Source organism: Pseudonaja textilis, chromosome 2 (genome assembly GCF_049901715.1).
Source record: "Pseudonaja textilis isolate UNSWEBS1 chromosome 2, rPseTex1.2, whole genome shotgun sequence".
Classification (NCBI taxonomy): Eukaryota; Metazoa; Chordata; class Lepidosauria; order Squamata; family Elapidae; genus Pseudonaja; species Pseudonaja textilis.
The window spans coordinates 155902903-155929838 of record NC_141991.1 but is presented as its reverse complement, the minus strand read 5'-3'; the positions used below and the strand labels follow the sequence as shown (position 1 = coordinate 155929838).

Genomic DNA, 26936 nt, shown 5'->3' with positions numbered 1-26936 from the left:
AGTCCAGAATGGCTTTCTCCATCTTGAAAAAAGCAAAATCTTTAAGGGTTGATGAATCATTGTTTTTTTTTCTCTTTTCTTTCCTAGAAGATGATGTTTGTGTATTCAAGTGTTCTGTATCAAAGGAGACAGAATGCAGCCGAGTGGGAAAACAGTCCTTCATTATCACATTGGGATGCAACAGTGTCCTTATACAATTTGCAACGCCAAGTGGTATGTACTAGCTATTGTGAGTTGTATTTGAAGTTTTGAGAAACAGAATATTGCCCTGGTAAATAATTCTATGCTTTGCCAACACGTAGCATTTTCAGGATGGATAACATCTGTGCTGTTAAATAATTCAGTCTGACATTCTCTACTATGACATCATCTGCTGTTTGTTCTCCTTAATAGAAATTTTGGACCATCAAGTGGCAAAGTCATACAATGTTTAGCCCAACTCTTGTCTAAATTTTAATTTTAAACCTTTGATACTTGTACTGTATTTAGTAGACAGGTTGGACAGTTGCTGGAATATTTGGAAAAGTTAAGACATAAGAGAAAGGATATTTGTGAGAAAACCCAAAAGACAAATTTTGTTTATCATGTTAAAATTGTAACATTTTTATGGACAGTTATCTGTACTTAATTTAAATTAAACATGAATACAAGATTTTTGATGCATGTACTGTAATACTGTTCACCTATATTTTTTACATAAAAATGTACATTCTATTTTTGCCCTAGTTTTATGAGTTCTCTTGCCACAGTTGTTAAGTGAATCACTGTAGTTGATAAGTGGTTAACCTGGTTGTTAAGTGAATCTGGCTTCCCCATTGACTTTGCTTGTCAGAAGGTTGCAAAAGATCACATGATTCTGGGAGACAGCAAAGGGGATAGGGTATAGCAATAGCACTTAGACTTATGTACCGCTTTATAGTGTTTTACAGCCCTCTCTAAGCGGTTTTACAGAGTCAGAATATTGCCCCCAACAATCTGGGACCTCATCTTACCCACCTTGGAAGGATGGCAGGCTGAGTCAACATTGAGCCTGGTGGGATTTGAACTGCCAAATTGCAGGCAGCCAGTAGTCAGCAGAAGTGGCCTGCAGTATAGCACTCTAATCATTGCATCACTGAGGCAAAGAGGATGCTTCTGTAATCATGTCTTGCTTGATGGCTTCCCAGTAGGATTCAATTGGCTGCTCTTATCTTCTGACAAAGTGCTCTAAACCACGGGTGTCAAACTCGTGGGATCACTTTGCCATCACATGACATTTCTCAACATTTTTCCCTTCGCGGAGCTGCAGAGTAACTATGAAAAACAGTCATGTCACATTTTTTCAGTGCTGTTTTACTTTGAATGGTCACCAAACTGCTATAAGTCAAGGACTATCTGTATCACATAACCTGAATTACCTAGAGAAAAATCCTGGGCAAGTGTTCCCATAATAATTAGATTACATCTCTAACCAAATTGTTTGTACCCTTTTTGGATGTAATTGGAACAATGTCATTTGAACTCTGAAAATCATTGTTTGGCTTTATCTTTAGATTTCTGCTCATTTTATAATATTTTGAAAAATTGCCGAGGTCACAACATGGAGCAGTCAGTGTTCAGTGAGCGCACAGAGGAATCATCTGCTGTGCAGTACTTCCAGGTTGGTGACTTCAACAGTTGTTTTTTTTTCTGGTGGAGGGGAGGGAGGAATTGCATTAGCTCCTAGGGTCTACTGCTGAGGATCTGTTGTTGGATGTTTTTGAAAACAGACTGTAGAGGGCTAGCTAATGAAGAAATTGAGGAGGACTTTTTCTACTGGAAAACTGTAGATTCTTGATGTGCTTAAAAGGCAGGAAAATTACCAATACACAGCTCAGGGATCTGAACAGAAACTACAGATTCTTAAGTGCCAGGGTCTCAGATATGGGCCCAAGATTACCAGGTCTTGGGTGTTCAAAATAGAATAGAATGAGCTGGAAGGGGCCTTGGTGGTCTTCTAGTCCAGCCCCCTGCTCAAGCAGGAGAATCTATACCATTTCAGATAAGTGACTGTCCAGTCTCTTAAAAATACCCAGTGATGGAGAACCCATGATTTTTTCTTTTTATGTTTTATTAGATTTTTATTTCTAAATAAACATCAATACATGAATAGTGTGGCCCCGGGTATAATTCATTTTGATACAAACATCAATAATGATAATCATAATAGTTGTTATATTCATCATACTATATAAACTTAGTATTCACACACACACACACACACACACACACACACACACACACACACACACACACACTTTCTAGCCATCCAATCTCATCCATTTTAATAATTCTTATTCATTTTTTTGGCTTGCCGCCCATACTCCCCTCTTGGATCTTTCTGTCTATCATCATCTGTATCTTCACCATTCTGACTGTATATTTCTCCCATCTCTATCCTCCTAAGCTGCCAGGTCTCCAAAATATCCACCAAGCCCCTATTCTCTTTCAAAAGTATTTTCCAGTTTATCCATTCTTCCATTCTTTCTTCTATCTCCTCTCTTTCCTGGACTCTTTGAACTTCATTCATCATCAGTTGTAGCATATTTTCTATTTTCCCATATATGCTTTGCATCAGGAACTTTATCTCTCTGTGATTCTTTTCCATATACCCCATATGCTTTGAAACATCAACACTATTTCTCTTAAAATCTCACTCCTTTCCCCTTGATGGAGCACCTTGTCTTAATTTAATAAGTCCCGCTCTTACTCAAGTCCAAAAGCAATGTATTCCAGTCCAGTGTTACTCCTCAGAAAGTTCAATAATCATAGTCCTTTACATCTCAGGATTATTAATCAATTCCATTTAAGTAATCTAGGAAGCTTCTGCAAGTCAAAAAATCACTTTGCTTTACTTAAAAGTCTTCCTTATTCTCATAATAGAGTCTCCAGTAATCATACAGTAGCTAGTTATAGAACAGTAAATGTCACCAGAGTCCTACAGGTGAATGTTATTTATTCCTCTCATCAAAAGATATTTCTAAACTTGTAGAGGTCTGGTATATTCCTTTCACCAGTAGATGATGCCCTCAGCTTAAGTTTCAGTGTTGTTTCAAGTCTTGTAGATTTAATTAATCCAAATTTAATTCAATTTATGGAAGCAAAGTCAACTATTCAAATAGATTCAAGTAGCTAATCCAGCATTTTATAATGCCTTTCCAGATCAACACTTGCCCAATTTAAAAGTCCAATTTTCTGTGTTTTAAAAGGTCTTTAGCTTTTTTCCCCGTAGTTCCTTTTCTTTCAGGTCTAGGATTTTTCTCTCTATGGTAGTTTGCCACTTTAAAAGATAGTCCTGAGAGTCTCTTTTCCTGGATTTTCCTCTTTCTTTTCTTCTTTAAAGTTAGGGTCTAACTAAAAAGGAATCTTCTCACCCAGCTCCAATCACTGTTTATCTGCACCACTTCTGCACATTTGTTTGTTGCCTCAGCTGTCTGAGGGAGAGGGAAGAAGCCCTGAGTCCAGCAGGAAAGTTGCTGCTCTCCCTAAACTGCAGGGCGCCCCTCTTTTCTTCACCACCCCTACAGGGTGGCTTTAGCTTCTTTCGGACCCCTCCAACAGGGAGAACTCGGCGTGCGGAGACCTCCTCCTCATGTCCGATATCACCATGAGGTCAGCTGGAAGTCCCAAAGCACCAACGATTTCTGAAGGCAAACTATTCCACTGGCTAATTGCCCTCACTGTTAGGAAGTTTCTCTGTAATTCCAGATTGCTTCTCTCTTTGATTAGTTTCCAACTATTGCTTCGTATCCTGCCCTCCAATGCTTTTGGAAAATAAATTGATCCACTCTTCTTTGTGGTAGCCCCTCAAAAACTGGAATACTGCTATCATGTCACCCCTAATTCTTCTTTTCTTTAGACTAGCCAGACCCAAATCCTGCAGCCGTTTTTCATATGTTTTAGTCTCCAGGACTTTGATCATCTTAGTTGCTCTTCTCTGAACTTTTTCTAAAGTCTCAACATCTTTTTTGTAGTATGGTGACCAAAATTGGTTGCAGTATTCCAGGTGTGGTCTTACTAATGTTTTATAAAATGGCACTAATACTTCAAGTGATCTTGATTCTATGCCTCTGGCATAGAACCCAGGATTGTATTAGCTGCTGTTGCATACAGCTGGCTCATATTCAAGTGATCATCCATTAGGACTCCAAGGTTCCTCTCACAGTTACTGTTTTGAGCCAGGTTTTGCCTAAATTGTACTTTTGATTTTTCCTGCCTAAATGTAAAACTTTGCTTTTCTCCAGATTAACATTCATTTTGTTAGATAGTTCAAGTTTGTCAAGATATTTTTGGATCCTGAGCTTGTCTTTTGGGGTATTGGCTATTCTTGCCAGTTTAGTGTCATCTGAAAATTTGATGAGTTCCCCTTCTATTCCCTCATTTAAGTCATTTATTAAGATATTGAAGAGTACTGGGCCTAAGACGGAATGTTGTGGAGCCCTACTGCTTACTTCTCTCCATGTAGATGTAATACCATTAAGAACTACTTGTTGAATACATTTTATCAGCCAGGTACAAATCCATCTGGTGGGGGTGCTGTCTATCCCACATTTTTCTAACTTACAAAAAAGTAGGTTGTGGTCTACTTAGTCCAATGCCTTGCTGAAGTTTAGGTGTACTATGTCCACAGCATTTCACTGGTCTACTAATTTAGTGACTTTATCAAAGAATAAAATAAGATTGGTTTGGCATGATCTGTTTTTAAACGAACCTTTGCTGGCTACTGGTTATAACTTTTATTTGCTTCTAGTTGCTCCCAGATCTGTTTTTTTTTTTATTATGTTTTCCAGTATCTTTCCAGGTATTGATGTTAGACTGGTTGGTCTGTAGTTTCTTGGGTCTATTTTTTCCCCTTTCTTGAAGATGGGAACCACATCAGCCTTTTTCCAATCCGCAGGTACTTTTGTGGTGCTCAGGATTTTGGAAAGATATAATGGTTCTGAGATACATCTGCCAGCCCTTTCAGAACTCTGGGATGTAATCTGTCAGATCCCGATGATTTATATTAATCAAGATCCGATAGGTGTTCTCTTACCATTTTCTTGGTTATTTTAATTTTTGTTTCTAGTTTCTCTTCTAACAGTAGTTTTTTGGGGATGTTGGGCTACAATTTATTTTTGTGTGAAGACTGATGCAAATAATTAGTTAAGCAGCTCTGCTTTTTCCCTCCTGCTTGTTACTTCCTTGCCATCTTCTCTCTTTAGTGGACCTACTGTTTCCTTGACTTTTTTCTTATTAATAAGTTGAAAGAAACTTTTTAAATTATCTTTGACTTGCAAATCTTTGTTCATTCTGAGCCTTTGCTTTCCTAACTTCAGGTTTATATGTTCTAGCTGTCTATTGATAATTAGCCTTAGTTATGTGTCCCTCATTCCATTTTTTTAACCTGTCCTTTTTGTTTTTCAGTCTGTCAGAGAAATCTTTGTGCAGCCATGCTGGTTTCTTCTTGAATTTCTTGTTTTTCTTTTTCAGCAGTATTGTGCTGCACTGGGCTTTTATGATCGAATTTTTCAGAGTTTCCCATGCTTCTTTAGTTGTTTTTCCTTTAGGATTTTTATCTATGGAATCTTTCCTTAGCTGTCTCTGAGTTTGTTAATATTAGCTCTTTTAAAATTTAAGACACTTGGTTGAATTATTTTCTGTTGCTTGTGTTTGCATTATACTGAATTCCATGGTCACTCCCTCTATCACTTCTTCTCTATTAGTAAGAATTAGGTCCAATATAGATTTTCCTCTAGTTACCTACTCTACCTTTTGGATGACAAAGTTGTCGGTTAGGTTGATTAGGAATCTATTTGATCTCCCACTGCAGAGTTTGTCTCCCAGTTGATATCTGGATACCTAAAGTCTCCCCTTACTACTATGGTATGCTTCCTACATACATTTGTTAACTGGTTGGCAAAGAGTTCATCTATTTCTTCCTATTGGTTGGGTGGCCTGTAATATATATCTATGGCAGTGTCCCTTTTTTCTCTCCTATATTGACCCATATGCATTCTGGAGAGGTTTATCTTTGATCATGTGCATTTCTGTAGTGATTTCTTACATATCTATCATATCATATGGTAGTGAGCATTTTCTAAAATTATAGCATTCCTTTGTGTGAGTGAACACGTTGGTTTTAGCAGAGACTTTTTGTTTCTTCTTTCAGTTTTATGGATATTTATCCCAACAGCAAAATATGATGCAGGATTATGTCCGAACAGGCACATATCAGAGAGCAATCCTGCAAAACCACAGTGATTTTAAAGATAAGGTATGGCTAAAGTTTAATAATGCCTTAAGTGTAACCAATGAAGATTCCTTCTGAATATTGCATAATTGGTAAAGGGTAAGACTGAATTTACATATTGTAAAATATGTTCAAATATCATATCTAAGTCACATTATTCTTCAGCTCAGAATATGCTGCTTTTTCTAACTGGAAATGATGGAACCTTGAAAGTTTGAAAAAGAAGGATGTGGTCTGATTTAGTAACATAGGGATAGTATGAGAGCGCCCCCCCTCCCCCCAGTTTCTCTCAAATAAGGTACTGTGAGCAGGAAAATCTTGATGGTGGCCTGCAGCTAACCCTAGGTGAGAATCAAAAGGCAGGGTACATAATTTGGGATTTCTAATAAACCATTGCTATAAATTGAATTACTGATAGTGCTAGTAACCAGAGTATAGGCATTGTCAGCTTCCATTTGTTCATCAACTACACTGTTTTCTAGACATGACTATTCCATAATTATTAATGCCCTAATTACAAATATTTTTAATTGGTACAGATCTCCTAATCTGGTGCCCATCAGATTCATTGGACATTAATTCTCAGAACGTGTACGAGCATTCAAGTTGTATGTTCTTCAAAGCAGTTTTTCTGCTTTGGATCCAAATAGCTGCATATGTTTAATAAATACACTAATACCATAAACAAATTTAGAACTCTGAGCATTGGAATCAGAGCATTTGGATATAAGATCCATTCTTCAAAATGTAACTGTCAGTAAGGATGGCTTAATTTAACTTACATATTTAGTATTTAATAAATATTTAATACATTGTAAGACTACATTTTATAGAAAAGATTTTACTGATATTTAGTTTTTGTGATTTTATTGATCTGATTTTTCCTTCAGATTGTATTAGATGTCGGCTGTGGTTCTGGCATCCTGTCATTTTTTGCAGCCCAAGCTGGAGCCAGAAAAATTTATGCAGTGGAAGCAAGCACAATGGCTCAACATGCAGAGGTTAGTGTAAGACACCCACACTGGCTGCTTCATTCAGTGACCACAATCCCAGTTCTCCTGTTGTGGTTGTTAAATTACCATACAAGGGGTATGTCAAGATGTGAGAGGCCTTGGAAGATCCGGCTCCCACTGGCACATGGAAATTTTCCACGGGTTGAAAGGCCTTGGCTGGCTAGGCCTAACTACATGCAGGCCTCCTCCTTTCTCACTCCCAGAAGGCCTCAGCCAGCTAAACCCACTGGCACACAAAAATGTGCTTTGTGCTGGAAGGCTTCAGCTGGCTGGGCCCAGTGGCATATAGGCTTCCTCCTTCTCAGCTCCCACTTCCGAGAAACCTGACCTACTTCCCCCCACCCCAATACTACTGTCCTTCTCTCTCCTCCGCCAAGCCTGGGTACACTTCCCTTTTTTTGATGAGAGGCTCAGCTAGAAAGCTAGTGAATTCAAACTTAGTATGCTCCTGTATCTAAAGCAGCACTTTCTTTCTAATTATTAGCTATTTCAAAACCAATTTCTTGTAAATATCTATGGAATGACTGCTTTCTAATTTTTCCCTCTTTCTATCCAGGTTTTAGTGAAGAGTAATAATCTTACTGATCGAATTGTGGTCATTCCTGGGAAGGTAGAGGAAATCTCACTTCCAGAACAGGTGGACATCATTATTTCTGAGCCAATGGGCTACATGCTTTTCAATGAACGAATGCTGGAGAGTTACCTGCATGCCAAGAAATATTTAAAACCTAGTGGTAAGTAACTTTTTTTTTTTCTTCTGTTCAGTTGTGTTCAATTCTTGGAGACTGTCTGGAGAAGTCCCTGTAGTTTTCTTGGCAATGTTTTTCAGAAGTGGTTTGCTGTTGTCTTTTTCCTAGGGCTGGGAGAATGTGACTAGGCCAAGGTCACCCAATGATAGTGAAATAAAGGGAGGAGAAAGAGGAGCTCTCTTGGCCTATTAGCTCAGGATGGTATTAGGAATTCTGATAGTAGGCATTGTTCAATTAGTTAACATAGTGTGATGACCCAGAACGTAACACAAACGTAACAAAATCCAAAACGTAAATAAATGTCCTTTAATGCCTCCAACTTGGCCCCACTGTTCAATAATACTCAGTTGGAGAGAAAATGTACTCAAAAATGGTCTTCAAAAGAAAGCAATACAGTCCGAACTTAATGAGCAGATAGAGGTGAAATAAGAAAACGTACTCAAAAATGGTCTTCAAAAGAAAGCAATACAGTCCGAACTTAATGAGCAGATAGAGGTGAAATAACAAACCAAACAAACTACAATGATGAAATTTCCACAACGGAACAGGAGAAGTATTTACCAAAATCAAGGAGATAACAAGGCACAGGCTGTTGGAAGGATGCCAACCAAGATAACTTCAGACCAAAATAAAACACGCTTTGTTCCAGCGTTTGCCAGTACACAGGTCCAAACTCTTATTCAGTTCTCACACCTACAGCTCATGAAGAGGATCAAGACCCTCTCCTCCCGAGGAGACCATGTCTCTCCCTTATCCTCTCCTCCCTGCATGCCCTAGGATGGATAGGGGATGGGCCTGGGTCCTCCTCTGACTGCTCAGCTGGCTCTGCCCTCACCCAGTCTCCAACACAACCTCCGGAGCCACACTTCCACTCCCTGTCAGCTGTTCCTCCTCTCCCTCAAAGTCAGTCTCCACCAGGGGCATGGCACATAGGTTAGTAACCATAAATCTATTAGATACTGTTTTGGCTACCTCTTTTGGTGGGAAATGGGAATCACTTCTTATATGTTTCTCTTAATTCTGGAAAGTCAATATCATTAATGAAACTGATCTGGTTTCTTCGCTTTGTTCTGGATGGTGTCTAGACCAGAGGGGATACGACTGGTCATAAGTCAGGAATTTGGATATGTGCTGCTAATTGGTTACATGTAGGCTCCTCCAACAATAGCATTTATCAAATCAGAATTATATATGACAGTAACACTGGTTATATTCTCATCATTCACTAACTACCTTCCTGCTGTATTATTACAAGTAGTTATTAACTTTCAACAACAATTGGGACTAGAATTTCAGTCATAACTCATGACAGTCATAGGTTGGAGTATCCACTTACAATTGTTTTTATGGCAGTCATTAGACAAATAAGTTAAACAAACAATGCAGTTATAAGTCTGAATCCATTCTTGGCCATGTGACTGTGAGGGGACAGGTGGTATGATATTGTTTGAAGAACAAGTTGTAACTGAACAAGTTGTTAAATGACCAGTTGTAAGTCAAGGACTGCTTGTATTGACACTTTTTTAAATAGTGAGTCATATCTGATATACTATTAAACAGTGAGTTTCAGTCATACATTTGTTCACTGGTATGATAGAATAAAGTAGCAATAGCTCTTAGAATGGAGAATTTATAGCTAGCACAAGCCAAAATAGCTCATTGGAAGAGTATTCGTCTGAAGATCTAAAGGTTTTCACTTAGAGAGCCAGTTCAGGATAATAGTTAAGGTAACAGGCTAGAAAACAAGAGACCAGGATTTCTAGACCCATTTTAGGCACAAAGCTTCTTGATTGTTATTGGACCAGCCAGTTTTTTTCATCTCTAGGAAGAAGGCAATGACAGGCTGTTTCTGAAAAACCTTGTCAAGAAAACTGCAGTCCAGGGAGTCTCTGAGAATCAGACACGATTGAATGGAAGAAAAAAAATCTAGATATTTTACTGTTTTCTCAATCTGAAAATGAGTTTGTGCAATAATTTATTTTTATTTTCCATCTTCATATTTTGTTAACATCTTCAGAGGACAGATTAAATCCAGCTAATGTACAAAATTGCTTGAACTCTTCCATTAATACCTCAATTATTCCATAGGCTTTTCCAAAATTAAAACCAAAGTGTCTGCAAATGCCCTTGGTTTATATATTTATGTATTGTTTGTTTGAAGACAGACTTTAGTGTGATTAATTCGTTGGAATGGCAGAAATTGATAAGGTGGTGTTCTGCTTTATTTGGTTTTCCTAAGTCTTATACTCCAAATACATTTTCCTCATGAATGTTTCCAAGTTTTGCATTACAGTCATGAAGTAGCACATCTTGCTTGCATTTTCTCTCAGTTTTATTTTATTTTTTTTAAATATAAACTTTACTCAGTTTTCCAACCATTTAAAAACATAGAAAAACAATTGCATCAATGTTGAAGACATCATTTACATTTCTTAACCATATTCTTATACTTAATTTTCTATTACATTGCAATTATTACATATTACTTTTTCTATTAATTCTCTATTCCTTACTCCTTGCTTATACCACTTGTTACATAGTACATTTTCTGTTAATTCTACATTCAGTATATATAGCTTCATATTCTTTAAGTAATTACAATATTACTTTTCTTTCTATTCTCAAAAAATATATACCAGGTGTCCCAGACTGAATAATGTATCGATTCCTCTCTATCCTTTAACTCTAAAGTCAGCCTGTTGATTTCTGTGCAGTCTAGAATTTTCCTTGTCACTGCTCCCTCTTGTGGTATATCTCCCTGTTTCCAGTGCAATGCAGCAGTTGTTATATGTAAAATAATATATCTGTCAGTCTTGCTATATTCTCCCTTACTTATGCCTAATAGGAACAGTTCTGGTCGAAATTCAGTTTTTTGCTTTGTTATTTCTTCTAACCACTTTCGAATCTTACTCCAGTATTTTTTTTTTGCTTCTGAGCAGGTTCACCACATATGAAAGTATGTACCCTGTTTATTCTTGCATTTCCAGCATTCTGGGTTTTGGTTTGCAAACATCTTTACCAAACTGGTGGGGGGTTGATGCCACCTATGAAACATTTTGTACATATTTTCTTTACACACTGTAGATAGTGTTAGTCTATAATTTCCCCCCCACATTCTTTCCCAATATTCCAATTGTATATTATGTCCCACATTTTTCGCCCAGGCTACCATCGTTTCTTTAACCACCTCTTCTTCCTTTTTAAAGTTCAAAAGAAAGTTATATAATTTAGATACCATCTTTTTCTCTGTTCCTTGGATAATTTTATCGAATTGTAGTTGGTTCATGTAAAATCCATATTCTTCCTTATCTTTTTTGTACCTTGCTTGTACCTGCATGTAAGGCCACCAGTCAGTGTCTATATTTTGCTGTTTTAATTCCTGTATTGTTTTTAATTTTCCTTGTTTATCAAGCAAATCCTTGTAATTCCTCATTTTAGCCAGATCCATTGCATTTGGTATATTAATGCCTCCATCGTCCACAGCCAACTTGGTATATTAGTATAGTGGTCCTTCTTGATTTTATCCCACACTTGAATAAGTGCATCCCTAATTTGATGCCTTTGAAAGTAGGCGTGTTGTTTTTTTCCCTTCCATAGAAAACTATGCCACCCTCTTTGCAGGTTATGTCCTTTTATTAGTAATATCTTTTTATTCTCTAGGTTGATCCAATCTTTTATCCATACCATAGCTGCCGCCTGATAATATATCTCCCAATCTGGAAGTCCAAAGCCACCCCTTTCTCTTTTATCCTGCAACAGTTTCATTTTAATTCTAGCTTTTTCCCTGGCCCAAACAAATTTAGTTATTTTATTTAAACCCACCCCACCCCCCCAAAAAAATCTGTTATATTTTCTGTCCATGTGGGTTTTTTTTAGTAAAGGTACAGGAGTGATTTAACACTGCCTTCTTCCATGCAGTATGAATGGATCCCTTTGCTGTTGTCACTAAAATGCCTCCAGCATTTTCTTATATCGTTTCTGCCCAAAGTAGATATTTGCTTGCTTTCACTAGGCAGCTAGGATGACCTTAATGCTTTGGATGATCCTGATGAGAATATATAGATTTGGCATACACTCCTGACATCCCTCCCAGAAACATACAAATACCCCTGGCCACAGTGAGGCAGATAACAAATAATCAGAGTTGGAAGGGACCTTATAGGTCATCTAGTCCAACCCCCCACCCAAGCAGGAGACCCTACATCATTTCGGACAAATGGCAATCCAATCTCTTCTTGAAAATCTCAAGTGATGAAGCTCCCACACCTCCTGAGGGCAAGCTGTTCCATTGGTTGATTTTTCTCAAAGTTTCTCCTTATTTCCAGGTTAAATCTCTCCTTGTTCAGCTTCCATCCAATATTCCTTGTCTGGCCTACAGGCGCTTTAGAAAGCATGGCAAGACTTGGTAGAGAAGCTAGTTTTTAATCAAAGTAATTATTGGAACCTGCTGCATCCTGCTTCTAACCTGTTTCTACTTCATTAATAGAAATTTAACCTGTTCTATTAAATGAGTCTCCTGTAGATAAGCAGTATTTTCAATGAATGATTTTAAATATGCTAGGTTTATGAAGATTTTTTAGATTCTTGCAGTTTTTTTATATTAAGAATAACTTCATCCATAAATTCTATTTTGGTCCATTTATCAGTATTCTCCCAATACCAGTACCCTTCTCGTATTAAAAAACCCTCCAAAGATGTAATGAACATTCCCTTATACAGTATTTGAATGATCTTAGATTGCTTTCAAGTTGATCAGCACTCAACTGCTGGAATTGGCTATTACAATTATTGTATAGCACCATAATTGTCTAGCACCATAATTTTTTAATTAATAAGATTAACAAAAATCGGTAGTGGTGATCCTCTGTATGGTGCTTTTACTTATGCCCATATACTTATATCTTATTCTATACATATAATTTTTGAAAAGAAAGAATGATGAGTAATAGGAAGAAACATCAATCCTTCATGAAAAATAACCATTCCCATTTGAAATAGCCAGGGCTTCAGGTTCAGTTTTGAAGCACTGATTTGATTAAACTTGATTGTCTATCAGTCCCTTTCTGTGAGGCTGTTCCTATTGATGTGCTGTGGCTGTCTTTCAAGTGCTTTGGTCAGGATGCAAAGAGAATTTGGGGTTCTAAGCAAAAATATACCGGGGGTTTCAAACCTTTTCAAATGGACTACTCAGATTTTACCAAAACATTTTGGTGGTGGGCCATTTCATGAATAGAATTCTCTTGAATTGAACATTTTCAGTAAGTAGAATAGCCTATTTTATGTTAATGCTTTAACTTGAAATGTTTTCCATACTTGTAATTTTGTACCATTAATAGTACAAGATAGCTTTACTAGGTGAAGTCAAGAATACATATTGTATGCAAATTTTTGAGTTCCTTCGAATTTGCCAGCCAGTATGTTAAACAAAAACAAAACAAAAATGAGGTGGGATAGAATTTTAATTTGATTTGTTAACTTGCTTTTATTCTGTTTTGATATCTTATCAGTCTTAATAATTGACCTCCTGTTTTGTTTGGTTTTTAAAACATATTTGATTAAACTTCAGAGATTTTATTGAAATTGAAAAACAAGATAAAATGTTTCTATTCAAAAAATCAAATAAAACTATAAATATATGTTGTCTTCTGCTCCATTTCAGGAAATATGTTTCCAACTATTGGCGATGTCCATCTAGCCCCATTTACAGATGAACAGCTATACATGGAACAGTTCACAAAAGCTAACTTTTGGTGCGTCTTTTCTCTTTATCCCACAAAAACCAGATACTTATACTTCAAACTTCCCCACTTGGGTCACCCCAAATATATAAGATTTGACATGTATGAAGAGGAGCTATGGAATTTGTTGCTGTAGTGTTGAACAACATGAACAATCTCTGGTTTCATTTGAACTTGGTGCTGCCTGTTCTGCCTACTTTAGTTAAGTAGCAGGCAGGTTTTTCTGGGTGTTCTGCACTGCCATAGCTATCTTTCCAGAATGTTTTTTTTTTCAGATGAAGCCAATGTATGTGCGACGTGTTTCTTTTCAAATCTTGCATCAGTTTCCTCTTGAATTTCTTTAATATTTAATATTTTGTTTTATATTTTTCATCTTATCAGTTGGTGGTATCTTATATTGTAGGTATCAGCCATCTTTTCATGGGGTAGATTTGTCAGCACTCCGAGGTGCAGCAGTAGATGAATATTTCAGACAGCCTGTTGTGGTAAGTTGGATTATTCCCATAACACTTTGGAGGTTTGTCAGTAGTTGAAATAATTAACCTGTGATACCATGCAGTGGAGGCCATACATATGCAACAGTCTAACCACAGACATTGTGCTAACATGCATTCAAAGCTGTGTTGGCATGAATATTAACCATGGTGGTTCTAATCCTAGATATAATTGTTTGATTAGCAGACAGTTTCCTCATTCTTGGCCCATGTTCAATAAATAGCACCTTTCCCTCACACAGAATAACTAAATTCACTAGTATTTGTCCTTTTGTCATTAATCAAAAGTTGGCTGGAATTCTTCAGGCAAGGCTTCACCTCAAATATCACTTTATGATTTTGAACACATTTATAAAAATCTTTGAAGTTCTTTGAGAAGAACTTTCATCTGACTCATACAGAAACTTGATACAAGTCCTCCTCCCCCTTAAGGTTTTACAAAGAAGCAGACAATGTGTGAGAGAACTTTTTTTCTGTTAAGAACTTCATGCCCTTTGGTTCAATGTTTACAGATTCATTGTGTCATACATCCCATTTAAACTAATTAGCAAAGAAAGACTTCTGGTTCAGTTCTTTTTCCAAGAGTATCCTGAACTGATTATAAAGCGGTTACAGAATAGAGCACAGAGAATCTGTTGGCTAGGTGTAATAACATTGTAATTAACCTTCCTTTTTCCCTCTTCAACTCCTCTATAATCAGTCACTGTCCAATTGAAACTTCTCAGGTAGTTTTAGAAACAGACATATGTTTGAGCTTTTTCCATTGCCGCATTCTTTTTTTTTTGCATAAAGTTTTTTATTTCATAACATATAAAAGTTCAATTTTTAGTTAAACAGTGTGTTGTCTGGGTACAAATAGTTTTAGGAAATAATCATCAAAGTGTTTACAACAATGTTCACTACATTGATATTCATTTTATCATAATGATCATAATAATAATACTGATACTTGCTTATCCATTTTAACAAGCCTCTCTTTTTTCATTGATCTTTTTCTTCTATTTCCACGTTTCTAACTTCTGTTTTTGTCACCTAACCATGATAAAATAAGTCCAAGTCAAAACATATTCAGGTTCTTCCTTTTCCTTAATTGTAAGTGTTAATCTATCAATTTCTGCACATTCTAATATTTTTAATCACATTTTCATCTCTTCACTTTTCCATTGTTGTGCAAATATATTTCTGGCTGCAGTAAATTACATGTAAAATCAAATATGTATTCTCCTTGTCATACTTATCCGGTTACATGCCCAACAAAAATATTTCTGGTTTTAAATCAATATGTTGCTTTAGTATTTTTCCAACCATGTATGTATTTTATCCAATATTTTTTTGTTTTTGGACATGTCTACCACATATGATATTATGAACCAGGTATCTGATGGCATTTCCAACATTTAGCAGACATATTCTTAAACATCTTTGCCTACCTTGAGGGTGGGAAATGCCATCAATGAAACATTTTATAAAGATTTTCATTATATGCAGTTGACATGATTAATTTATAATTTCTATTCCACAGTTTCTGCCATTTTAGCCCATACTATCATTGTCTCCTTTACTCACTCATCTTCCATCTTGATACTTAGTAAATAGCTATATATTTCTTTTATTAGTTTTTTATCTGTCCCTGTTAGTATTTGATCTAATTCTGTTAATTCTTTATAAAAACCATTCATTTTAGCATCCTTCTCATATTGAGATTGTATCTGCATTTGTGGTCACCATGCTATGTAAATCTTGCTTAGTTTTCAGTTCCCCATTTTCATTCAAGATATCTTTATATCTGGTAATGTTTTCCATATCAGTTACATTTGGGTGAGTCAGTGGAGAGCCAGACTGGTTTTTTCAAATAGTGTTGTTCTTTAATTTTTTCCCATACTGATAATAATGCATTTCTGAGGTAATGTCTTTGGAAATAACTATGTAGCTTATTTTTCCCATACCATAAAAAGGTATGCCAACCCAATTGAAGGTCATGTCCCTTCAAAGTCAATAATCTTTTGTGCCTCAGACCAATCTATTCTTTCATCCATATAAGTACTGAGGCCTGGTAATACAACTCCCAATATGGCAGCCCAAAGCCCCCTCTGTTTTTAGCATCTTGCAGCATTTTCAAATTTATCCTTGCTTTTTTTCCTTTGCCAAATAAATCTTAATATTGTTTTATTTAGTTCTTCAAAATATTTTCCAGTTTTATTGGTATTGTTTGAAATACAGTAGATATAATAGTCTCAGTAAAATATTCATTTTTATAGTAGCTATTCTTCCTGTCAACAATTGCAAGGTTTTCCACTTCTACATCTGTTTTAATTTATTGAGTCAGTTTATAGTAATTATCTTCTTTAATGGTTGCACATCTTGACACTAGTTGGATTCCTAGGTATTTAACTTTCTTGACTATCTGAATACCTGTAAGATTTTTAACTAAAATTTTAGTTTTTTCTTTATTTTCAATCCTGCAACTTCACCATGTTTCTCCCATGAGCTGTTCAGAGTAGTGGGGGGTGCTTCAGTCTCTGCATGTCTAGGCTGGGCTTAATTTGTGGAACGCTCCGACTCCTCCACGGGACTCCTCCACAGGACTCCTCCCCAGGGTTCCCCAGTTTTGGCTCAGCCTTGTGAGAGATAGGCAGTGCTTGTGATTCTTCCTTGGCCAAAACAGGAAAAATTCTTTCCTTGCTAGCAGGTTTGAAAGTTAATCAGCTTGTCTTTAGAATCCTTTAGCCTTCTAATTGCATTGCGATCTCTCGATGTTGGCTCGCATTACAGAGATCACTCACATTACAGGGAAGCGCCAATTCGTGCCCCAAAGTGGCGGGAGGCTTTGGCGCTGTTCCGCGCCCTCTCCCCACAACCGATCTTTCTACCCCTGCCATTCCGACAGATTGCCACAGAGTTTCTTTTACCGGAACAGCGGTGTGAGCTCTTTGCTCCCAACAGAGTCGTATCGCTTTCCTTCCCCCTCTGAACGCCACTTGGGGTGGAGATACAAATGCTTAGTGCCTTCCACCCTCTCCCGCCATTTAGCCTTATAGGAAAAGCCATCAGAGGCTATTCCTTCATGGGAGTTTGCTGCTGGGGAGGGCGCCAAAAGATTAATGGCCGGAGGCCATCTTTTCTCACAAGACCTCATAGCCGCGTGCCTGTATTCCATTTTGTGCTGTGTGAGGTAACTCTGTCCCAAGCAGAGGTTCCCTTCAGGAACACTGGGGACCATTATACCCTCGACTTGGTTTTTTTCTACATTCGAGGCTATTCTTACAGTTAAATTGTTGGCTTAATCCTCACAGCCCAATCAACCCAGCGGCACAACAGCGAGCACCTAGGCCTGTGTCCGCCTGTGCAGGGAAGCTGTTGAAGGCCTCTACCCTTATCAATCTAGACCTTTAGGTGTTCTCAATTTGGCTGTTTGGTTTCTCAGCACTTAACATCGTACTACTTAATTAATATTCATACACATATTGCCATATATATATATATATTTTATATATATATATATATATTTGTTTTCTGAGGTTCTCGCGGGTATTTGTATGTGGATCTTTGGTTATCTTTGGTTATTCGGGTTTTCTCCCGCGTAAGATTGGCAGTATTTAGGCAACGTTTCGATGAAGTCTCATTCATCATCTTCAGACTTGTGTCTTCGGCTCTGTGCTTCTCAGAGTGATGTGAGCTTGCAGCTGCTTCTTCCTTTTAACTGCTAGTGGGGGTGTGACTTGATTGGGTGGGGGCTTGGCTGTGTTCTGATTGGGTGGGGGGTGTTCTCATTGGTAGGGGTTTGGCTGTGTTCTGATTGGTTGAGGGGTTGGCAGCCAACCCCTCAACCAATCAGAACACACACACACACACACATATATGTTCTGTCTCACTTGTAGCCACAAGTGAGAGTCCAAATGTCCCAAAGAAATAAACACGAACAAATAATACCAGAAACCACAGAGTTAACTTGTCTCTATAATCGTCGTTGGCAGCTTTCCCAGAAACTGTCTTCAAGCCGAGATAACGCAAGATAAATCAGGAACAGGAACAGAGGGCTTCTTCAAAGCTGTGCAGTAATTAACGAAGTTGATCTGGACAAGGATCGTTAACTAGCATGCCTCCTTATATTCCTTGAAGGGGCGTGTCAGTCTCTCTAATTAGTCTCTGACTTGATGTTTCTTTTCAAATTGTGCTTGACGTCTCAACCTGCGTCTAGTCCTTGCATCAACCCAACATTCGTCATCACTAAAGGACTCTGGTATGTTCTGTGGATCAGCTGCTGACACCTGAGGCATGATTGACATGGAAGGTTCTGGAGAGGATGGTGTTCCGACACTCCCTCATCCTCCTGGCTCACGTCTGCATCTCTCATTAGAGCAGGTGCCAATTCCAATGCCAAACCTTCCTCATCACTCAAGCCTGTGTCTGATACATCAGACTCAAAACTCACAGCAGACTCAAACCTTCCAGTCACAACATACATACATACATACGTGTATATATATATATATTTATTTATTTATTAGTGGTTATATAATAATACAATAGTAATAGTAATGATAATAATAATAATTTTCTCTTTGGTATAATATTTTAATATCAATAAAATATTATTACTGAGATACGACTCATTATAGATGGGTATTATTCAAAAAAAGGGGGGGGGGGAAGGGGGCAATAAAAACATCATCAGGGAAACCAGTCTGTCATCAGATCAGGACCCTGGGCGTGCCAACTGCCTTCACAGTATTGCATTGTATAACAAGCATACTGCAATTCCAACTTCAATCGAAATGGCAGACGGTAGCAGCTCTCAGACCTCATCCTTGAAGGTCAATCTTCTGATCCTCAAGCAGTCAGAGATACTCAGAACACATTACAATCCCTACAACAACACAGGTTCTCAATAAATTGGAAAAAGAGTTATTTAACACCATCGACTCGGTTAACCCATCTGGGGGTTAACCCATCTATGGTGGAAGGCAAAATTTACCTGTCACCAGATAGACTAAATAGCATTCAGCAATTAGTTAAGGAGATCAGGGGTCTTAAGAGGGTGTCCCTAGCGGAACTATCAAAATTGTTAGGCAAGATGATCTCATGTATATCTATCATCCCTTGGGCCCAGCTCCACACTAGATCCCTCCAGTGGTTCCTGCTCCCGTACCAGTGCTCTGGCCGAAGCAACGCCAAATACAAGGTCAAGGTACCATCAAAGGTCCTCATATCTCTCCTCTGGTGGACCAGACCAGTCATCAACAGAGGCTGCCTCTTCAAAGAGCCACACAGATTTACCATCACCACCGATGCCAGCCTGTTTGGATGGGGAGCGCATGTTCAATCGCTTACAACCCAAGGCTGCTGGTCCACCATAGAACAGTCGTGCAGCATAAACTGGCTGGAGCTTCGAGCAGTACACCTGGCTCTCCGCAGCTTCCTTCCACAGGTACACAATCTGCACATACTAATATTGACCGACAACATAACATCCAAAGCTCACATAAACAAACAGAGGGGCACACAGTTGAAACATGTCATGCGGGAAGTGGAGCGCTTGTGTTGTTGGGCGGAGAGCAACCTACTTTCCATCAGAGCAGAGCACATTTCGAGCCTGTCAAATACACAGGCAGACTGGCTAAGCAGGGCCACGATCGATCAGTCGGAGTGGCACCTCCATCCGACCCTGTTTCAAGAGACGGTCAGGACATTTGAACTGCCGGTGGTGGACCTGTTTGCTTTCCCCCTCAACGCCTAGCTCCTGAGATTTTTTTTCCAGGTACCCCTCGCAAGGAGCAGAGAACTTCAATTCGGTCCACTGTCGTTGGCCCCCGGGACTTATGTATGCATTCCCGCCACTTCCACTGCTTCCCAAGGTCACCCAGAAACTGCTAGATGAGAGGGCGGAGCTACTTCTAGTAGCTCCTTACTGGCCCAGATGGCTGTGGTTTACAGACCTCCGCAGTCTATCCATATCAACACCATGGAGAATTCCGCCAGACAGGGTCTTGCTAACCCAGGGACCCCTTCAACATCCGGACCCTCAATGGTTGCACCTCACCGTCTGGAGGTTGAGCAGAGTCGTCTGAAGAGCAAAAAGTTTTCCAACAGAGTTATCGCCACCATCCAAGCTGCCAGATGCCCCTCAACAACTCGCATTTACAATGCCACATGGTCCAGTTTCTGCAAATGGTGTACCAAGTCTTGAATTGATCCCATCTCTCCATCTGTGGCTCAAATCCTAGAGTTCTCGCAAGAGGGACTTGACAAGGGATTATCACCTAATACGTTGAAAAGACAGGTGGCGGCCTTGGCGTCAATTCTCACTTGTGAAGGTCTTCTATCTCTTTCCCATCATCCACACATACGGAGTTTCCTTTGAGGAGCCACAAATTTACGCCCTCCAGAGGTACACCATTATCACAAGGTCCTCGTCGCACTCACTAAGGGCCCTTTTGAACCCTTGAAATCGTCAAGTCTCCAATTTCTGACGTATAAAGTAGTTTTCCTTGTAGCAATCTCTTCTGCTCATCGTATTTCGGAACTTGCAGCTTTGTCTATCAGACAAGATCTTTGTGTTTTCGGTTTTGACTGAGTGGTCCTTCGTCCTGATCCTACGTTTATTCCCAAAATTAACTTGGTTTTTCATAGGGCACAAGAGCTGATACTTCCTAATTTTTGTCCCAGACCATCCCAAGGGTTGGAACTACAATGGCATAGGTTTGATGTGAGGTGAGCATTGCGAATATATGTTAACTGCACAGCAACTTTCAGAAAAACGGAGGCCTTATTTGTGTCGTTTCAGACCAACACTCAGGAATGCAAGGTCTCATCTTCTACAATAGGCCGTTGGCTATGGGCCGCGATAGCGAAAACGTATCAGACTCTATCCCTGCAGGTGCCCAGGGGCATAACAGCTCATTCAACAAGGAGCGCCGCAACATTGGCAGCGTGGGCCACACAGGCACCAATAACTGAAATTTGTCGAGCCGCAACCTGGGCCTCTCCATCGCCATTCATTAGGCATTATAAAATAGATGTGTTTGCATCCGCTGAGGCCTCCTTTGGCAGAAGAGTTCTGCAACGGGTCCACAGGGATCAGGAGGAGATTCCAGGCCAGAAGGAGTCCCTCCCGTAGGACAGGCCAAGCTTTGGTATGTCCCACTACTGATTGCTCTGAATAGCTCGTGGGAGAAAGGGTGTTGGTACTTACCTGACACGCCCGTTCTCTTTGAGCTGTGAAGAGCATTCAGCCCCACCCTTTTTCCCATCTGGTGGGGTCCTGTTTCGGCCAACGAATTGTTAGGGCATTGAGGTTGAGGGCGGTTATTTCTCTCATCTTCGCCAAAACTGGGGAACGCTGGGGAGGAGTCCCGTGGAGGAGGAGGAGTGTTCCACAAATTAAGCCCAGCCTAGACATGCAGAGACTGAAGCACCTCCCACTACTGGATGCTCTTCACAGCTTAAAGAGAATGGGCATGTCAGGTAATTACCAATGCCCTTTTTCTATATTTTTTTATTAATTTGAGTTTCTTGTGGATCTTCCAGGATGAAAACCAAATCATTTGCGAACACCTGTAGCTTATGTTTTTCCATTTTTATTTCCATACCTTTGGTTTCTTTGTCTTATCTAATATTTCTATTTAACATTTCCAGTGTCAATAGAAATAGTAGAGGGGATAGTGGATATCTTAGTCTTGTGTCTTTTTATATTAAAGTTCTCTGTCATATCTCCATTTACCATTACCTTTGCTGTTTGCTTATGATATATTGTTTTAATCATGTTGACGAATCTCTTACCAAAGTTCATAAATTTTAGTTGTAATAAAATAAATTGCCAATTTACATTACCAAATGCTATTTGTTTTCCAGGATGTGCTTCATATAATATTCCAATATGTTAAGATCATTCTCATATTATTTTTAATCTGTCTCTTAGATAAAAATCCATTCTGATCTGAATGTATAAATTCATTCAAAACCCTTTTTAGTCTCTCTGCTATTATTGAAGCGTATATTTTATTATCAACATTCAATAAAGATATAGATCTATAGAGCTATAGTTTTTTTGTCTGCATTAAGTCTGAATCTTCTTTTGGAATTATGGTAATATTTGCTTCCATCCACGAATTTGGTACCTTCGCCTTCTAAAATACTTCGTTATAGACTTCCAATTTTGGTGGGCCTAAAGTATCTTATAAATATTTATAAGATACTTTATATAAATATTTATAAATATTCTGCTGGTAGCCCATCTGGTCCTGATGTTTTATTATTCTTTTGCTTCTTAATCGCTTCTGTTAATTCCATAGTTGATATTCGTTATTTAACATGACTTTCACTGTTTCAAGTACTTTAGGTAGTTCAGCTTTTTCCAAATATTGTTTTGTTCTCTCTTCTGGGATTTTCCCCTGGTCGTACAGCTTTTCATAATAATCCTGAATTGTTATTTTTTCGTCATCGTTTTGGTAATGGAGAACTCCTTTCCCATCTGCCAATCAGTGTATCAATTTCTTCTCTTTCTCTTTTTTCAGTTTAATACGCCAACCATCTTCCTGGTTTATTTGCATTTTCAAAGAAATTCTGTTTAACACTTTTAATTTTGGGGGCCAATTCTTCTTTATCAGGTAGATTCAGTTTATGTTTTATTAATTCCATTTGGTTCTTTAAATTCTTTCATGTGGTTCTTTCTGTAATTCTATATCTAGTTCTAAATGCTCTTCTTGTAGTGTCTTTTGATTTTGTTTCTTTTTCTTATTTTTGTTTCCCATATAAGTTATAGCTAATCCCCGGATATACATCTTGGCAATATCCCATACATTTTGCAATGAAGTCTCTTCTTTCCTATTCTGTCTTTTTTTTAAATCCAATTCTTTTTCTATAGTTTGTATAAATTCCTTATCCTTTAATATTGATTGATGCCATATCCATATTGATTTTCTCTTGTCATTTCAACTTAACTTTTACTGGATTGTGGTCTGCCCAAATGCTTGTTTCTGTTTCTATTTCTTGCACGTTAGATTTTAACTCTGGTGATGTCCATATCATATATATTCTCGACCAAGACATATGTCTATTTGAATAAAATGAATATTGGCTTTTCTTAGCGTATATATATCTCCATACATCTTGAATGCCTATTTCTTCTGCCATTTTGAAAAAGGTCTTTGGAAGTGTTTTTCTGGCCCTTTTGGCTATTTCACTACTTTTATAATCTAGTTCTACATCTACAATTGTGTTGAAATATCCTACCACACAAATATTTTTATAGTCTAATTCTATAATTTTCTTGTGAAGTTTTTCATAAAAATCTTGTTTATTATTTGGTGCATATATTGCTATCAAAAGTATCTGTTTATAGTTCATTGTTATCTCCACCCTCAAAATTCTCATCTTCATCTGCAAAAATTTGTCTAGCATTTATTGTATCTTTAATATATAAGACCACACCGCTTTTCTTTTGCTGTGCTAATGAGGAATATAATTTCCCAATTTTAGAATATTCCAATAATTTATTATGTTGCTTTTTAATAAGGACCTCTTGAAGACAAATTAAATCTAGCTTTAATTTTCCTAATTTATTAAAAGCCGTTTTCCTTTTCATGGGAGAGTTCAATCCATTTATATTGATTGACAGCAGTTTTATTCCTTCTTCCATAGCTTTCCCTGTAGATAGGTCTTGTTGTTCTACTTGCTCTTATTTCTCTCTGTTCTTTTGTCCTTGCACTTTCTTGTTCTGCTCTATTTTATCTTCCTTTTGTTGTATGATTTTCCCCTCTTGTTTGTTTTCCATCAATTTCCTCTCTTTCTCTTTTATCCTCATATGACCCAAAATGCTGGTCATAAAATTGCTCTGCTTTATCTATAGAATCCAGTCGATGTCTTTGTTCCATCCAGATCACCAATATTCCCTCATGTATCAGCCATCTGAAATTCACTCCATGTTTGATTAGTTGTCAAAAATTGATATTGTTTTCTTGTATCTCTTACTCTTCCAGGGATCTGTTTCAAGACTACTATTTTTCTCCCTTTATATTCCAGTGGTTCATCTCTTTTCTTTGGAGTATCTCTGCTCATATTGCCTTCTCACATATGCTTCTCTGGGGAGTTTATTCCTTGTTTCATATCTTGTATATATTTTAAATATTTCATCCAACTCAGCAAGCATTGTTAGTGTTTGGGGACAAACCCCCAAACAGAATGTGCAGCAGCAGTCAAGCCAGGCAGCCAAATGAGAGAGGAAGGGCCCTAGAGTTTACACACACTGATGACAAAAAACACTGTTTGTAGTTTAAATAGTTGTTTAATCCAATTAGAGTTTAAACATTGTCAATCAGTCCATATGTCATTCACAAATATATCCATTCAGTAACTTAGTCCATTAACTAGTCAGTTCTATATCCTTATCTTCTTGTAAAGATATCCTCTCCTCTGATACCTTTCCTTTTGAAGACAACGCTGAGTATTCACAGGATATCAGCACATCAATGAAATAGTCCTTTCGTTCAGGTATTCAAACAGTTGTAGCAAACAGTAGCAAACTAAACAGTAGCAAGCTGATAACAAGCAGAGAGGAGATTACGTTTCTCTTACTGCCTTTTATTGCCGTTTGTAACCGCACCCTCAATTAGTTAATTACAAGCAGTTTTGTGCTTAAAGCTACAAGTTACAAACTCCCAAACCTTGGTTTATATATTTATTCACCCAAACTTAGTTGGTGTATCATTGTTATACCCAACATTCTCCCCTTTTGGGTGATATAAATATATAATACCCTTACAATCTAAAACCATACTTTACACAACTCTCTTGGTGCTTTATGGCACCTTGGGCTGTAGTAAAGTTATCAGCTATATTGTCCTCCGACATGCAGTACTCCAGCTGTATCATTTTACTCTTTACAGATTGTCTAACGTTTAAATATCTTAAATCTGTATGCTTGCTCCTAGTTTTTACAGCAATATTTGTGGCCATTTGAATTGCTGCCTGATTATCTTCATGTACAATTATAGGATAATTTACAGTTAACCCCATGTCATTCATCATCTGCTTATACATGATTAATTCAGTACATAATAACGACAAACAGGAGAATTCTGCTTCCATAGTAGACAAACTTATATGCTGTTGTCTTATTGACTTCCAACCTATTAATGTCTTACCCAGCATTATGGCTGTTCCCGAAGTCGACTTTCTTGTGTCTCTTTCTGATGCAAAACTAGCATCTGCATAAGCACTCAGTATTAGATCACCTTTTGGTTCTAGATACAGTGCATGGTGTAATGTTCCTTTAAGATATCTCAAAATTCTCTTTAATGCTTTCCAATGACATTGTAGTGGATCATTATTATGTCGTGCCAGTTGATTAACACCATAAGCTATATCTGGCCTTGACCAATTGCTAATGTATGATAAGCTACCAATCAAAGATTGATATATTACCTTATCAAACTTGGGACTTTGAGCATCCATTTTGCAAATATCCTGACTCATTGGAGTCTTTGCAGTCTTACAAAGTTCCATCTTATAATCTATTAGCAATTTAGATATCTTATCCTCCTGAGATATCTTAAAACCTTTCTGTGTTTTCAGTATATTCAAACCTAGATATTTCTTTATCTCCCTAATTGCTTGATTTTTATTTTCTTAGCTAATGATGCTATTATTTTATTGGCTTCATCATTAGTTTCTGTAATCAAAGCAATATCATCTGTAAATAATAGTAATAATGATATTTTCCCATTTGTCTCCCTTTAAATAGACATGGATCGGCTAAACCAGCTTTAAACCCTATATTGTTTAGTTCCTTTACAATATACTGGTTCCATTCATAGCCTGATTGTTTAAGACCATAGAGGCTCTTTTTTACAACCAATAATCATTATTATTTTCACCTTTAAATCCAATAGGTTTTTCATGTATACAGTATGTCTTAGTGGAGCGTGCAAGTAAGCAGTTTCTACATCTAGATGGTTGACTATATATTTCTTACTTGCTGCCCACACTAAAGCTGCCCTTAATGTTGCTGCTTTAAGGCTAGGTGCAAATACCTCGTCATAGTCATTGGCATTTTGTCTAAAGCCTTGGGCTACTAATCGTGCCTTATAGATTATATTACCATCTTTTTCAGTTTTTATCTTAAAAATCCATTTGCAGCCAATGGGTTTTATATCAACAGGTAATCTCGCATTTTCATATACTTCCATATCCTTTAAGGATTTCAATTCCCTATTCATTGCTGCATACCAACTTTCCTTATCTTTAGTAGGATACATTTTTATTTCATCTACAGTATATGGAACTTTATTAATCTGGCACACTGTGTTAGCCTGGTATCTATCAGGCGGTCTAGATATTCGTGTAGTTCTTCTGGGAATTACAGGGCTTGTATGAGGACTTTTTTGAATTACTACCTGTTCCTGTTCCTCAGCTTGCTCAGCTATTGGTATTATTTCTTCCTTTATGGGCTCTATCTCTGCCTGTATTTCTCTCTTTACTTTATTCTTAAAGTTACAGGGACAATTAATGGGATTTCTATAGGATTCAATAATTACTTCTTTATTTTTATCCTGTTCTAACTTATCCCATCCTACGTGCTCTAGAAATTGGGCATTGGCACTACTTAACACCTTAGATGTGCCTTTCTCCCAAAATCTATATGCCCTATGGTTTGCTTGGTAACCAACGAAGAATAATTGTTTAGCTCTGTGTTG

At 37.7% G+C, this 26936-nt stretch overlaps 2 protein-coding genes across 7 annotated transcripts in view; one reads left to right on the top strand and one right to left on the bottom strand.

The window, feature by feature from the left end:
- Positions 1-26936, bottom strand: part of YIPF2 (Yip1 domain family member 2) — a 453467-nt gene that overhangs the window by 382382 nt on the left and 44149 nt on the right. The window lies entirely within an intron of this gene.
- CARM1 (coactivator associated arginine methyltransferase 1) overlaps positions 1-26936 on the top strand; it is an 85735-nt gene that overhangs the window by 28393 nt on the left and 30406 nt on the right. For 4 of the 6 annotated variants that reach the window (XM_087926074.1, XM_087926072.1, XM_087926077.1 and 1 more), the window contains 7 exons: positions 88-213; positions 1533-1639; positions 6170-6274; positions 7141-7251; positions 7820-7997; positions 13672-13762; positions 14154-14235. In XM_087926074.1, the coding sequence (XP_087782200.1) occupies positions 88-213; positions 1533-1639; positions 6170-6274; positions 7141-7251; positions 7820-7997; positions 13672-13762; positions 14154-14235 (800 nt within the window). The remainder of the gene's footprint in view (positions 1-87; positions 214-1532; positions 1640-6169; positions 6275-7140; positions 7252-7819; positions 7998-13671; positions 13763-14153; positions 14236-26936) is intronic. The other 2 variants (XM_087926076.1, XM_087926073.1) reach the window with 1 other exon arrangement.